At 34.1% G+C, this 13657-nt stretch overlaps 3 protein-coding genes across 3 annotated transcripts; 1 reads left to right on the forward strand and 2 right to left on the reverse strand.

Moving 5' to 3' along the window:
• Window positions 1-987: 987 nt before the first annotated feature.
• Window positions 988-4050, forward strand: LOC100796849 (NAC domain-containing protein 71). Its single transcript, XM_003549929.5, has 4 exons — window positions 988-1802; window positions 2162-2445; window positions 2815-3132; window positions 3232-4050. The coding sequence occupies exons 1-4, from the start codon at window positions 1646-1648 to the stop codon at window positions 3499-3501; spliced, it is 1029 nt and encodes a 342-aa protein (XP_003549977.1). The 5' UTR covers window positions 988-1645; the 3' UTR covers window positions 3502-4050.
• Window positions 4051-7052: 3002 nt separating this feature from the next.
• Window positions 7053-8362, reverse strand: LOC100527047 (uncharacterized). Its single transcript, NM_001370602.1, has 2 exons — window positions 8039-8362; window positions 7053-7667 (listed from the first exon to the last, which is right to left on the reverse strand). Exons 1-2 carry the CDS (start codon window positions 8208-8210, stop codon window positions 7147-7149), a joined length of 693 nt encoding a protein of 230 aa, NP_001357531.1. The 5' UTR covers window positions 8211-8362; the 3' UTR covers window positions 7053-7146.
• A 981-nt stretch (window positions 8363-9343) lies between these two features.
• On the reverse strand, window positions 9344-13358 carry ALMT26 (aluminum-activated malate transporter family protein). The gene is made up of 6 exons (NM_001370601.1): window positions 12857-13358; window positions 12284-12424; window positions 11732-12004; window positions 11480-11598; window positions 10797-10934; window positions 9344-10147 (listed from the first exon to the last, which is right to left on the reverse strand). The coding sequence occupies exons 1-6, from the start codon at window positions 13167-13169 to the stop codon at window positions 9512-9514; spliced, it is 1620 nt and encodes a 539-aa protein (NP_001357530.1). The 5' UTR covers window positions 13170-13358; the 3' UTR covers window positions 9344-9511.
• Between the last annotated feature and the right edge of the window lie 299 nt (window positions 13359-13657).

Genomic DNA, 13657 nt, shown 5'->3' on the forward strand with positions numbered 1-13657 from the left:
GGCAAACACCTCAAATTTTTGGGTAAGCACCTCCCCAAGTTTTACTCGGATTGCATGCATGTGAGATTATGAGGGGAAAAACTATTTTAATCATGTAACAACATGAAATTATAATTATTAATTTAGGAGAAGTAGTTAGCTTAAGCCTTTGTTTCATTGTTACAAAATTAATTTGTACACTTTCTAATAAAAAAACACATATTTTAGTGCAACTCTTTTCTCAACTTTTTAAACATTAATTTTATTCAACTTTACTCCAATGGTAAATAAAAATAGGCACTAACACTAAGGTTCACACTGTTATCACTTTAAATACAGGTGATTGCTTTTAACCTTTTGATTTCCTTTCAAAACACTATCAATTTACGCATTATATAGCGTTATCAGCCCCACATTAAGCATACTTTTCTATATGTTTTTGAAGAAAAAAAAAAAAGCAGAGATTCAAACAGAGAGAATGTTTACAAGTCCCAAAAAGGAGAGGGAGAAATTCTCCCAAGAGTGGCTTTTAAGACTCCTGGATAATAATTTTGTACTTTCAAGTTTCAACATTTTCGTTTGGCTTAAACGGGTCAATATTGAATATACTCACTAATCAAAATACTTTGAATATTGAAACGCACTTTGATGAAATTAGAGGCACTCCCCTCTGCTTTTGCTACTGATTAAGCCAAGCAAAAATCATTACATTACATTACTTGGTGTTGAAATTGAAATCCATTCTTCTTCAACTAATATATGAAGGAATGAATACTAGTAAGTTCTTGGGAAGAACCCAAAAACGCATGAAATGGAAACCATAAAATAACGGTAAATTAATTGAATTGGCCGGAAGTAAACTATGTAGTGTGAACGTGTAACTGGTTGGAGTGGTGGGCCACTTTGCTTTGGAATTTTGGGTGCACTTGAGACAAAGTAATCTCATTCTCAAACTTTCGGTGTGCTAAATTTTGGACTTAAGGTTCCCTTCTCAAATGCTATAAATAGCACACCATCAGCGACTTATGCTTTTACTCTACCTTCTCTCATCATCCTCATCTCAAAGAACTTACAACACATCCATTACCACTTTGTCTTAGTGTATCACATCTCATCATATCTCACCCAATTTCAGTGCTGTTTCTGAACTTGTTCATTCTAAAATTTTGGGCTTTGATTGGCTTACCCTTTTGAAAACTGGTGACAAAGTTCTCATTTTTTTCTTTGCAAACTTAATTAATTGGGGTCGAAAGTAGTTTGAGTCACAGTTATTTTAACATCTTGGTACTACTTAAGTTAATTTCATTCTTTTCTGTTCAAGCTTTTAAGGTTTTGAAACTAAAGGGTTGGTGGTGGGGTTGGAGGGGGATAGGTGCCATAAGAGATTTGTAAATTTCTTCAAGACGATGATCTTTGCATTCAATGGGTGCACTCTGTGGAAGTGTCACTTGACATTTGGGAAAAAATCTATAGTAGACAAAAGCTTCTATTTCTGGATCTTTCAGATCTTTAATAGATATAGTCTTGGCACTTAGCAATAATTATAATAGCCTAATAATCCTTCCAAAAGATCCTGGAAACTACTTGTTTTTTTGTTCTCTTGCTATATAGCTTTTGGCTACTTTTTCTTCATCATCTTCACAAAAAATTTTGTGACTCTTTTAATATGGGAGGGGCAACACTGCCACCAGGATTTCGTTTCCACCCAACTGATGAAGAATTAGTGGGCTACTACCTTAAGAGAAAAGTGGAGGGGATTGAAATTGAGCTTGAAGTTATCCCTGTGATTGATTTGTACAAATTTGATCCGTGGGAATTGCCGGGTAATCTTCAATTTTTTCACATTTTTGGTCATTTAATTTGCATCCTTTATGTGTAGACACGTAAAAAGGAAACCTTTCTGATGCAATGTTTAGCATAGTGAAATGGACCAGACCAGTGTGAAATGCAACTTTATGAATGCTAGAAAGAAAGCAGTGTGTTACTGTTTTGTCTGTTTTTCTTTTCTTCACTTTTTCTTTAGCGGTTAATCATTCTGAGCTGTAAAAGTTGATTCAATAGGATTTCTTTAGTAAGAAAAAAACAATGGTTTATTTTATTCATTTATTTGTTTATTTGTTGCATTTTTTCCCTTCTAAGGAAATGTTAGTTAGAAGCCTAATTCATGAGGTGTGAAATGCAGAGAAGTCTTTCCTTCCAAAACGGGATTTGGAATGGTTTTTCTTCTGTCCAAGGGATCGCAAGTACCCAAATGGATCAAGAACAAATAGAGCCACCAAAGCTGGGTATTGGAAAGCCACTGGTAAAGACAGAAAGGTGGTGTGCCAGTCTAATCCATCCACTGTAGGGTACCGCAAGACCTTAGTTTTCTATCTTGGAAGGGCCCCTTTGGGGGATAGAACTGATTGGGTCATGCATGAGTATCGCCTCTGCGATGATCTAGGGCAAGCCACACCATGTTTCCAGGTACAATTTGCATTTAATCATGAGCTAAAATCAACTTATACACTTAGCTTTATAGAAATTCATGTCATTGAATCTATATTGAGGTGTGTAAGATTTTAACTTAGTAAAGTGTTGGAGTACAAATCTGATGTGAAGTCTAACATGAGTCGAAATAAGAAAGTTGAGCAACATATAACTAAAAGAAATATTCATAAACTAAAGCCTTAAAAGTTGAGTTAAAATGTAATGTCAAGTTTACTTATGTAGTTGGTCATAACCTATTGGTGTAAATCTCTCCTAGATCCAAGAAATTTGATTAATTTTTGCTTAGTTGGCCTTAGTTGATTTTACACTGAAAGACTCAAGTTGGTTTGTTTGTGGTCATCGTAGGGTGGTTTTGCCTTGTGCCGAGTTATTAAGAAGAATGAGAAGGCAAGTGCATCACAGGGAGAACACAAGGGCAAAAGGGCTGGAAGCAGTTCCATCAATGGGAGTGACACCTCAGTGAAATTCTCTAGTGAGCCATTCAGCAACTCTGGTGATGCTTCCTCTCAAGCAAGTCATCTGAACAACGAGAGCCGTTATTCAAGCCCTATAACTTCTCCATACAATGTGGCTCCAATGGGAGAGTTTAACCAAGCTTCTGTGGAAACCACCAATCCTTCAAACTTCTGGATCTCCCCTGATATGATTCTTGATTCATCAAAGGTATACATTTTTATATATAGGAACAAAGAAAGTTGAGAATTGAAATTGATTAGGTAGGTTTGGGAGAAGTTACTGACATTTTTCCTTCACTAACTGCAGGACTACTCTCAATTACAAAATGCCATGGCTGAATGTTTTCCACGGTATGACTTACCAAGTGTGATGGCACCATGGCAATCATTGGAACATCCAGAAACTTCATCTAGTTTGTCCTACTCAAATTTCAATGGGGAGGTTGAATTTGCTGATAATCTCAGTCAAATTGGCTGCACTAGACAATGGAATTCCATGGACCTTTATGGAAATGGGGATGTCCCTTATGATGGTTATGATCAAGTTAACTCAATCTCATATCCTGAACCCTTCTAAAATCTGAAAAAAATACAGAAGGAAGATCATTCTCACTTTTCTTGAAATGCACGGTGTTGAATTGCGGTCAAGGTCTAATTTGAAGTCTAATTTGAAGTCAAATAAGAGGATCCGAGAGGTGGTGATCTTTGAGGACTACTAGTTATCTGTAGTTTCACTTGGTGTGGCTTTATTAGGAATCTGAGACAAACGCCTTTTAATGTATGTCTTGGAGTGCTAAATAATGAGTAGAATCACCTTGCCGTGTACCAGGCAGAAATGATTTTCTGCTTGATGTGCTTGCTTCTGATTATGTTTATCATTTAAACTGTTATGTAGAATGTCCAGGCAACATCACTTTTATCCATATTGCCGGAGTTGGCTTATATTCAGCCATGTGTATGTGTGGTTGTATAAAATAAGGTTATATAATTAATGGAGGAAAACTTCATAAAGCCTCAAACTCCTTTCCCCCTACTATCTAGTGCTTTATGGCTTTGTATTCACACAGGGTTTCCTTGCCTTTTTGTTTCATATATATATTCAACTAACATTTTATTTTATTTTACCTCAAATGCTTGTCTAATGGATTCTATTAGTCACATTGCTCTATATCACAATTTCAATGCAGAAAGATTACAGGACTATGGCACTTTTATATCCCAATCATACAATGGTACAGATGCTAAATTTTGAAAATATGAAAGTAGAAGACAAAACTAAAAGGAATTAGATTATGCATGTGAATAACAGGACTTAGTTTTTAACTTTAGGTCAAACAGCCGCCAGATATAGTGGTCATTTCATTTTTGTTTTTTCCCTTTAAAAACAAAGTTGATATGGAGTTCTACATTTAGAATTGACAAGACATTTCAACGTACAGTTGTTTTGATTAGCATCCAATAAACGGCTGGCTTGTCCTTTTTGCATTAGTGGAGGATGATAGATTTTATTGACCTTTTAATAGATTATCTGTCAATAAATTAGCAGCTTTAACCAAATAATTATTGGAATACTTTGTATTTCCAAAACTTTGATTTTTAACCGCGTTGAATGACGTCGTGTGTGGTCTATGTAGTCGACCTGAATACGTGGGATCTAGCTTTGTTGTTATACTTTGTGGAAATAAGGAAGAATTATGTCAACCCATCAGTGGTAATTGAGAAATTCTACCATATTTACCACTTAAGCAGTGGAGTGAGTTAAGAGGAATTGCTTTTAGGCTCAGCCATCCCACCCCATAAGTGTTGTGTTCATTGAGGTGACTGTACAGTGTAGCATTTGGCTTTTTCTCCAGTCACTCACTCTAGTCACTCAGAAGCCACCGCCTATGTAAAGGCACATGCTAATCTAACAGTTAACATAATTATTCACCAATAGTAACATTCACTACAATAATTCTATTATAATTAAAACTGTAGATATCAATGAGAAGTGATTATCATTTTTTTCAATCATTCTCTCTGTTAATTCATAACTTCAACTCTTAAGCGTGATTGTTAAAATTGCTAGCTAATGATCCCAATTAAGTGGAGTCAAAATTTGTCTTAAAGAACAGTCAAGCACAATTGTTATCTATATCTCTTATTTTCTATCTGTTCATAAAACACATTTACTGGTATATGACGAAGAAAGAATAAGTATCTTCACATTCAGAATCTCATGAAGAAAGCATAAGTATCTTCACCACCTTCAGAATCTCAATTGTTCAAATTACTTGGTTATCTCTGGAAACTCGACTTTGTTTAGGCTGCTTTAACTCGCAGTTAAGCAGTTTTAGTCTATTTGTGATTTAAAATTTTAAATGACCCTTATCATAGATGCTGTATATTTGTATACAAACATAGACACAATACAATAGTATTATCGGTTTTGTTAATCTCAGGACTTGAGACTGATTTTAAATTGCTAATAAGTTTTTATTTATTACACTTTTGTCTTAAATTCTAATATAATAAATATTTTCTTTCTCACTAAAACCTTGTTATTTTTAGATCCTTAAAATCAAACCTATGAACTAATGTTACATTTTCCTATTATTATTAGCAGGTCTTTCTGCACTATTTCTTCCAATAACAATTCTGTAGCAGAGGAAGTTGAAGTGTGTAGGCCTCCACTAATTTAATATAAAGAGCACCATCTTGTCAGAATTTGTTGATCCACTCCCAGTAATATTTTCTGCTTATACAAAATTTTCTGCTTATAAGTTAGAGTCTTTTAGCTTGCATTTTTTGGTTCAAGTAAATCCAGTAAAGAAAGAAAAAGCTCCATTTGCTAGTGAAAGTCTGTTATAAGCTGAGATATGAAGCTTAATTTGGAAAAAATTAATCAAATGAAGACATTTTGGTGCGAATCTTAATAAAATAAACTTCTCTGCCAGTGCTTGTCAATTCAATTCAAGTATTCAACGCTCATGCAAGAGCCATTTGAAGTAGCACCCAAGTTTCCACGAAGCCACAATCTGTTATCTCTATTTTAAAATGTTTTTTTCATTAGTAGAAAGTTTTTTGGGTAACGATTAAGAAATTTATTAAATATTCGTTGTTCACACGAGCTTCCTAATTAAGTATAAGGAAAATACTAAGGTGAAATACACTGCCAGGTTTCCAATACATCTTTGCAGGCACACAAGGCAGCAGGATAAAGGATAATAAAACTTATATAGAGTTCTTTTAAATATTTTTAGTGTTGTTGTCATATCACAATTGAAATTTTATTTAAGAAACTGGCGCTGACTTATCTATCCTGTATAGCCCTAATGATAGTTTATTCACCAAACTCCTCTATTTGCCAATAATAATAGACCAGTTCTAACAATTTCGAGAATGATAAGGTTGTAGGCTAGAATCTTGTCCGGTTAATTATAAAAATAATAGTTTAAGTAATCTGATTAGTTATCCTTTGATATCATGAATATTTTTTATTCATTCTATTTAGTAAGTATTAATTAAAAATTAAGATAACTTATAAAAGAATAATATTTTCTTAATTTTATAAAATAACAGATAAAGTAATAACTAATGTTTTGTGGGAGTACAAACAAAAGTATACATGACACATGTATGCCTTCTTCTGAAGTAAGCATATTATTGTCCCCCTAGCATCTTTGCAAGATTTTAACTGGAACACTTTCTTAAAGGATTAACAATTCCAAAACTCTTAAAACACGAAAGATCCATAATCTGATAAAGGCTTTGACAGATTCTCCCGCCCCTCTGCTACGTTCCAAATCCAATCAAAATTCTAAAAGTATTAATGTGGCTTTTTCCTCGCTAAGCAAAGTTCTTATGTGGTTTGTTTAAGAAACAATTCCTTCAACCATTATTCTCCACTAACAGAGTTGAAAACGAAATGAGTGAAAAGCATCCTCAGTGGAAGTTAATTTATATAGGTATTGGTACTTACATGTATTTCTTAGTGAATCTTTCTAGTGGAAGATGTGATCAAAGGCCCAAGTGGGTAAAGTGGCTATTCATGCACAAAATATTAGACATTGACTCGTTATAGACGTGGAATGCATTCATGAAAGGCAACGAGGTAGTAATATATAGCTTAATATTCCTTACCCGGTTACCCCTTTTATGCAATTCTAATATTTTTTATTCGTAGAAATCAAACATTAATATTAGAGATTTATAACTCACACACACTATTCAATATGCAATTCTAATATAAGCTTGCAATTTGAGGACTACAAAAGACTTCCACTTCTTCAAGGGTTGCCCTTGACTCATCACCAAAAATGGACTCTTTCCCATCCTCTCTTTTGGCATAAGACAATCCCAATCTAGACTTGGCTTGTCTTAAATCACCAATGCCAGAATTGGTATCAGGCCCAGCAAAGCCACCCATAACTGGGGCCAATGGGGGCCCAATGAGAAGCCCATCTGCTCCAAATTGTGGGCCCCCACGTGCATAATCAAAGAGGGCTGCACCACTTCCACCAACCTTGGGCAACATGATGGGTTTAGTAGTTTCATTGTCTATCCAGTAAAATAGGAAGGCATCAAATGTGTCGTAGTAGTCATCTGTGCTTCTATACCCTTCAGGGTTAAATGCACCAAACTTGAAAGACTTGTTTGTGTAGCCGATTATCACACATGGGCCCTTGAAGTCACAACATTCGTGGAAATTGGTTGCACTGAATCCATCAATTGTAGCCCTATAGCAGCATTTGAGCTCCTTCCCTGATCAAAATTTTGTCAAATCTCATATATTTAAGTAAATTACACTGATAATCATAAGATTTTGTGAGATTGCACAAAATTTCCCTATTTTTCTAAGTGTAATGTTTTTCAAACAAGAGAATCTTAGCGTGCCAGTTCAATTCATTTTTCTTTTATCCATATTAATCGAAAATAGATGAAAATAGGAGTTTATAATACTCACGCAACTAGCCCAATCAACTGAACTACACGTCTAGACCCTCTTGGTTTTATATTTTTTTTAGTTGATGAATCATAGTAATAATAAATAGTAATAGATTCTAAATTTTCTTTTGCCAGTACCTTAATAACTAGTTTAAAACTTGAAGAGATAGAGAAAAGGATAGTAGTACCTCTCAAAAATGTTTTGTCGACCAGAGAAGTTGGGAATGTAAGATCAATATCATGGTACTTAATCTGAGGTTTGCCATTAACTCTATTCTTGCCTATGTTCCAGCCGAATAAGCAACATGGACCTGTCTTCCAACCCTGGAGTGATGGTGAGTTTGGAATGCAATATGCCATCCACAGATGACCAACTAAACACTATCCTGCTCTTCTTCTTTTGAACCACAGTTCATCTCCTTATCCCATGTCCTTATCCATATTTGCTTGCAAAATATCTTGCATCTATTTCCATAAGTTCTTGAATAAAATCATACATTGGCTCTTATTGGACCCTATCTACACAAAACTTGGGTCATATTTATTGGGCCAGTTTGTTTATAGATTTATGTTGTGTCAAATGTTTTATTTCAGCTTAAAAATGAATATTGGAATCTTACTAATTTAGAGATAATATTTTTATTAGGATCAAACAAATATAAAATACACAAATTAAAAAGTGATGTTGATCATTGGTTTGAATTCTAGAAAAACGGAAAGCAATGGACAATCTAGGAGTTAACTTGACTATCTTACATCATATGAGAAAAAGGAATTAGTATCAGTATCTTATACAAATAAAAAAAATTGAGACAATAAAAAATTTAAACTTTCAGGTTAATTTGCCTATCCAAGCCAAACTAACTTAATTTCAATTGATCTAATTTAATTTAATTTGCATAAAAAATTCAAAAATAAAACCAAAATCGATTTCATTAATTTGGATTAATATTACTTTTACTCGAAACTCAAACAAAACCGACAACAATTCAACAAACAATTGACAGCTTCGTGAATCCGTGTACTATTTACCTCTCGTTTTCAGTGATTGACCTTCTCTTTTTACACAATGATCACCAGCTAGTTTGGACAAAGAGGGTTCTGTTTTTTCTTCTTCTTTGTTTTGGTTAATGGACCAAGAATGTTATATTTGGAATTTGGCCGTCATTGCTTCCTAGGAAAATTAAAATACCTTGAATGGACAAAAATGCCCTTCTGGACACACATCCTTTCCCTTTTCCATTTGTGCGAATTGGTCGGACGGATTTTAAAATTATGCCAACATTTGTTACCCACATTTTAATTAATTATAAATAAATAAAAAGCATTAATTATGAAGACAACGGTACATCAAATATTATTTAAAGATATTTTATAAAACATGACAAACATAATTATAAAAAAGGTAAAATAAACTTTGGAAATAACAAATTTATAGACTCAAGTCTGATGCAATGGTAGTACGTTAATTATAATGATAATTATGCTGCGTTGGCTCAATCACAACTCAGTCACGTTTTATTCAATCACACCAGGAAGTGGAACTTGTGTGTAGTAATAATAATAAAAAAAGATAAGCATAGGTTTCTATAATTAAACATACATGTACACACGTGCACTTTGGCACGAACGCATTCACACATCTTGAGTCTCTCATGTCATTACTCATAGTCATAGCCATCCCGAGAAGGTTTATCATGGTCCTTTAACACATCAACTTGTGGTGTCTCACAACTCACAATAATCTTGTCATCGGTTATGTATTCTTTGAAGCATGCTAACCTTCCAAGTTCTTCAACTTCCTCAATAACAGAGTCCAGTTTTACCACAGTCTCCACAAGCAAAGATGCAAATGCAGCAAAAGGCAAGGCTTCAGAGAACTCAAGACTAGTGATCACGATTTTAGTCAACTGGGGTCTTATTAACACCTTTCGTTCTGCTAATTCCTTTGGTGGTTCTTGTTCTGTGCATGCCCTTTTGGTTTTGCACTCTTGCAATGCCAAAGAGTCCGTTTTAACACCATTTGCATCGTTTGTCTTCTTCCCTGCTTCTTGTGATCCAGGTATGACCGGCATGTTGTTGTCTTGGTAGTCATTGGAGCCTAAGAAGAGTCTAGGCTGAGATTTTATGGCAGTGTTGAGATCCAACAGGGCTTCTTTGAGATTGTCAGAGAGGATTTCTTGGGAGCAATGACGACGGTTCCTTATGCTATTGGCAAGTTCTATCAGCACTTTTGATACCTCTTTGGCAAGTCTTGTGCAATGGTTCTTGAATAGGACTCGAACAAATTGTGGTGTCTGAAAGAAAAATATCAAGTTCAGGAGAAAAATCTTGCATAAATAAAAGTGGACTAAGGAAAAATTGAACGATGCAACCTATCATAGTAAATTGTAAAAGGGTTAGTATAAAGTAAATAATACTGGTAGGATGGTGCATGATTTTTTTCATTTCTTTTACTACACTTCTTTTTTATTTGATACCACTATAATTAAGGATTTAGGCTCCCCAGTGCTACCCCAAGGTGTCTCTACAAGCTTTGATCCTTTAGACCAACTATGAGACTAATTAATCCTCGATCGAAACTTAATTACACTTAAAGTTCATCATTCCTTCCTAAAGTGTATTCTGTAAGAGTCGAACATTGATCAATTCTCACATACTCAGCATCTGTTGCCAACTTAGATACATGGATTAGGTTCCCTTTACTACACTTATTTTAATAATAGTAACCAACTGTTTTGTGTTGGTGACTTTCTATTACTGTGTAGAATTGCCATTAGTAACTGTGACATGCATGAAAGTAGTGTCTTCTGACTCTTCTCATTTAGGATTAGTGGAATGTGCAATGTGAAGGCTGGATACATGTTGAGTTAGACAAAAAATTTGGATGCTAAAGTTGTGACCTTCACATAAATTGTAAAATATATACCAGTGAGCAAATGTTACCTGAATTTCTGTTTTCAAACAGCCATGTAGGGATACAACAGTATATCCAAATTGACGAATAACAGTTCCAACTTTTACATACTGCTGCCATGGAAATTTGCGACATAAATGCCTTGGCTCCCAACTTGCATGTAATGCCTGCACAATTCAGAACAGAACAATTGGATGATGATCAGGAGACTCTTTTACTCCTGATGTGCAAAGATGAGTATACCAAAGCTAATCAACAACTGATATATTATCATTTTAAATGTGATAAATTTGTGTGACACGAAAAGATTTATGCAATTATTTAGCAAAATTTAATTAGAATACACTAAACTTGTAAAAAAAAATTACTGTTACTCAATCATATATTCTCAAATGTGGTAAAGTTGTTAGACTTTTACAGTAGTTACATTGAAACTCTTATTTTATATTGGTTGGCTTAATGCACACAATTTGTGTCTATCATGTGTATAGAATAATTTCTCTTTAGATCAGCTTTTAATGCCAGCTTAACAATAAAGAATTATAAAGTTAGTTTGGTGGTTTAAAGAGAAGGAGAGAGAGATCAAGAGCTCGAAACCTTCCCATTAATAAAACTAACAAATTAATAATAATATTTACCTATAAAAAAAAGTTCACATTAATAATGCTCGCGGGTTGTCTTAAAAAGAACTAAAAATAGATGGGTGGCTTACCTGTGTTTCATCCGTAGATTTCGAATCCAAAACAGCCTTATAACCTTCATATATATCCTCAGATGATTTTTTGTCACCAGAAGTTTCCATTTCTCCATAAAAATATTCGTTGACACAAGCTGCAACATTTTACGTTTGATAATTTGCTTTACACAAAAGTATATTATTGATTTTTAAGTTGTGATAAAAGGAAATACGTAAGTTGTAAATTTGTGATACTATGCGTACGTGTTATGATTTTTTGCTTATTACCTTCTAAAGATTTGGCAAGGCCTTCAAGCTTGGAAGCTGTGGAATTGTGAAGAGCTTCCCCTGACCAATTTGGAAATACCAATAGACTCATCAGAAGGCATATGGCAACGCCTATGGCTATATTGGAGAAACGCTCATGCGCCATCTTGAAGACATTATCAATCCGGTAACCGGAAACAGCTACCAAGTTGTAGGTCAACAGAAATATATTGACACCATAATCATAATTCTTCTTTATGCAGGGAAAGAACCTCATGTAACTGGATGAAGCACCTGCCAGAACAACGACACAAATTTAGACCAAAGTTTTTTTTGTTACAATTTAGCTCTGATGGTGGATAGTGAAGAAAAAAAATGATTTTTTTTATCCATAAGAATTCAACATAATATCAAATGATTTACTTACACATTTTGTTTAACTAGCTGAATTAAATTTCTTTTGATAAAAGTCGATTGTTTGAGTAATGACTTACCAGATTGAACCTTGGATTATACAAGTTGGATACCACAAGAAATAAGGTGACATACTGAAATTATTGGACCCTTGTGTACCTATTATAAAAACTGTAGCTCCAATGACAAGAGCATGAAAGACGTGGCCACATCCACTTGAAAAATACTTTATAAGAAATGCTAGTAATCCTGCTGATAGTGTTCCAAATCCTCTGTTAAGCCCTTTGCATAAAGTTGCCCCTGCGATCTATAGAATGTTAGAAATTGTGGTCATTTATAATAGGTGTCCACGGAATATAGTTCTTTATTAACCATGTGTCATTTTTCAACTAGAGGAACAGGGACACAGATAACTAGTCTCTATATTTTTATCGCCCAATTTTTATTAATTGATACAAACTTTTCAATGTTTTTTTTATTAATAATTAATCTTTATAAAAAAAATGTGAGTGATTATTTTTAATTACATTTTTTTTATTTGTAGAGTTTGAACTCAACATCCTATTTAAAAAAATCGATTATAATATCATTTACATCATTGACTTATTCTCAGTTTATAAGTTTGAGTATAAATAAAGGTGCATAAATTAATTAATGATGTTAATGAGTTGATTTATTTACCTTTTTATATCAACATTTATAGAAAATGATTGAATTTTGAGGAAAACTGACCTGCGGTGAACTGGAACACTACCACGACGGTCATGACAGCCCAAATAACATTCTCTCCAAGGCCTTTGAAGAATGGCTCCAAGAGATAAAGCAAAGACACAAGAGTAAGAGAGAAACCCACTTTGAATGCATAGATGACCCTTCTTGGATCATCACGCCCCATCTTCCACACACTCTCCCAAGCCAAACTAAGAAACACCCTCAACTTGTCACCCAAAGCAAGCACACGTTTCATCAAATTCCCAGTGACCATTCTTCTACTCTCATTGCTAGCCATTGCCATTTCCGGGCCTGCATGAACTTTAGGAATCATTTCTTAATGAAGAGCAAAGAAGATGGCAATGCAAATGCAACACTTTAAGAGGCTAATAATCAATTGGTGTTTCCTGTTTCAGTCCAAAAGCATGTTGCCACAACAAATGAGAAAATAGAAAGGAATGGCTATTTTTTATATTTCATGAGAACTGAGGACTCTATATGTATGTTGATGAATGATGAGAACCACCGCAAAGTTCACCATGATGCATGGACTTTATATGGTGTGGTTAGGGAGATGGTGATGTCATTTCTTTTATATATATTAACATGTCACGCATTAAAGTACACCAGACTTTAGGGTCGACTCTTAATTAGATATCAGCATCTCAAACCTAATTATACCATGTATACTCCTTCCGGATTCAAATATAAAAAAAAAAAAAAAAAATCAATTTACACTTACTAAGAAAGGTAATATATAATTAGATCTAATTACATCAATCTCAATTAAAAATTAATTTTTTTTTAACTTTTTATTCAGTG

The sequence above is a fragment of the Glycine max genome, chromosome 17 (genome assembly GCF_000004515.6).
Source record: "Glycine max cultivar Williams 82 chromosome 17, Glycine_max_v4.0, whole genome shotgun sequence".
NCBI lineage: Eukaryota > Viridiplantae > Streptophyta > Magnoliopsida > Fabales > Fabaceae > Glycine > Glycine max.

Excerpts from the sequence above, each read along its gene's own strand:
- LOC100796849 (XM_003549929.5), top strand. The coding sequence starts at position 1,646 with ATGGGAGGGGCAACACTGCCACCAGGATTTCGTTTCCACCCAACTGAT. Across the intron at positions 2,446-2,814 it reads AAGCCACACCATGTTTCCAG|GGTGGTTTTGCCTTGTGCCG; the intron begins GTACAATTTGCA and ends TGGTCATCGTAG. Across the intron at positions 3,133-3,231 it reads TGATTCTTGATTCATCAAAG|GACTACTCTCAATTACAAAA; the intron begins GTATACATTTTT and ends CACTAACTGCAG.
- LOC100527047 (NM_001370602.1), bottom strand. The coding sequence starts at position 8,210 with ATGGCATATTGCATTCCAAACTCACCATCACTCCAGGGTTGGAAGACA. Across the intron at positions 7,668-8,038 it reads CGACAAAACATTTTTGAGAG|GGAAGGAGCTCAAATGCTGC; the intron begins GTACTACTATCC and ends AATTTTGATCAG.
- ALMT26 (NM_001370601.1), bottom strand. The coding sequence starts at position 13,169 with ATGATTCCTAAAGTTCATGCAGGCCCGGAAATGGCAATGGCTAGCAAT. Across the intron at positions 12,005-12,283 it reads AGCTACAGTTTTTATAATAG|GTGCTTCATCCAGTTACATG; the intron begins GTACACAAGGGT and ends TTGTTCTGGCAG. Across the intron at positions 11,599-11,731 it reads CCTTGCCAAATCTTTAGAAG|CTTGTGTCAACGAATATTTT; the intron begins GTAATAAGCAAA and ends AAAATGTTGCAG.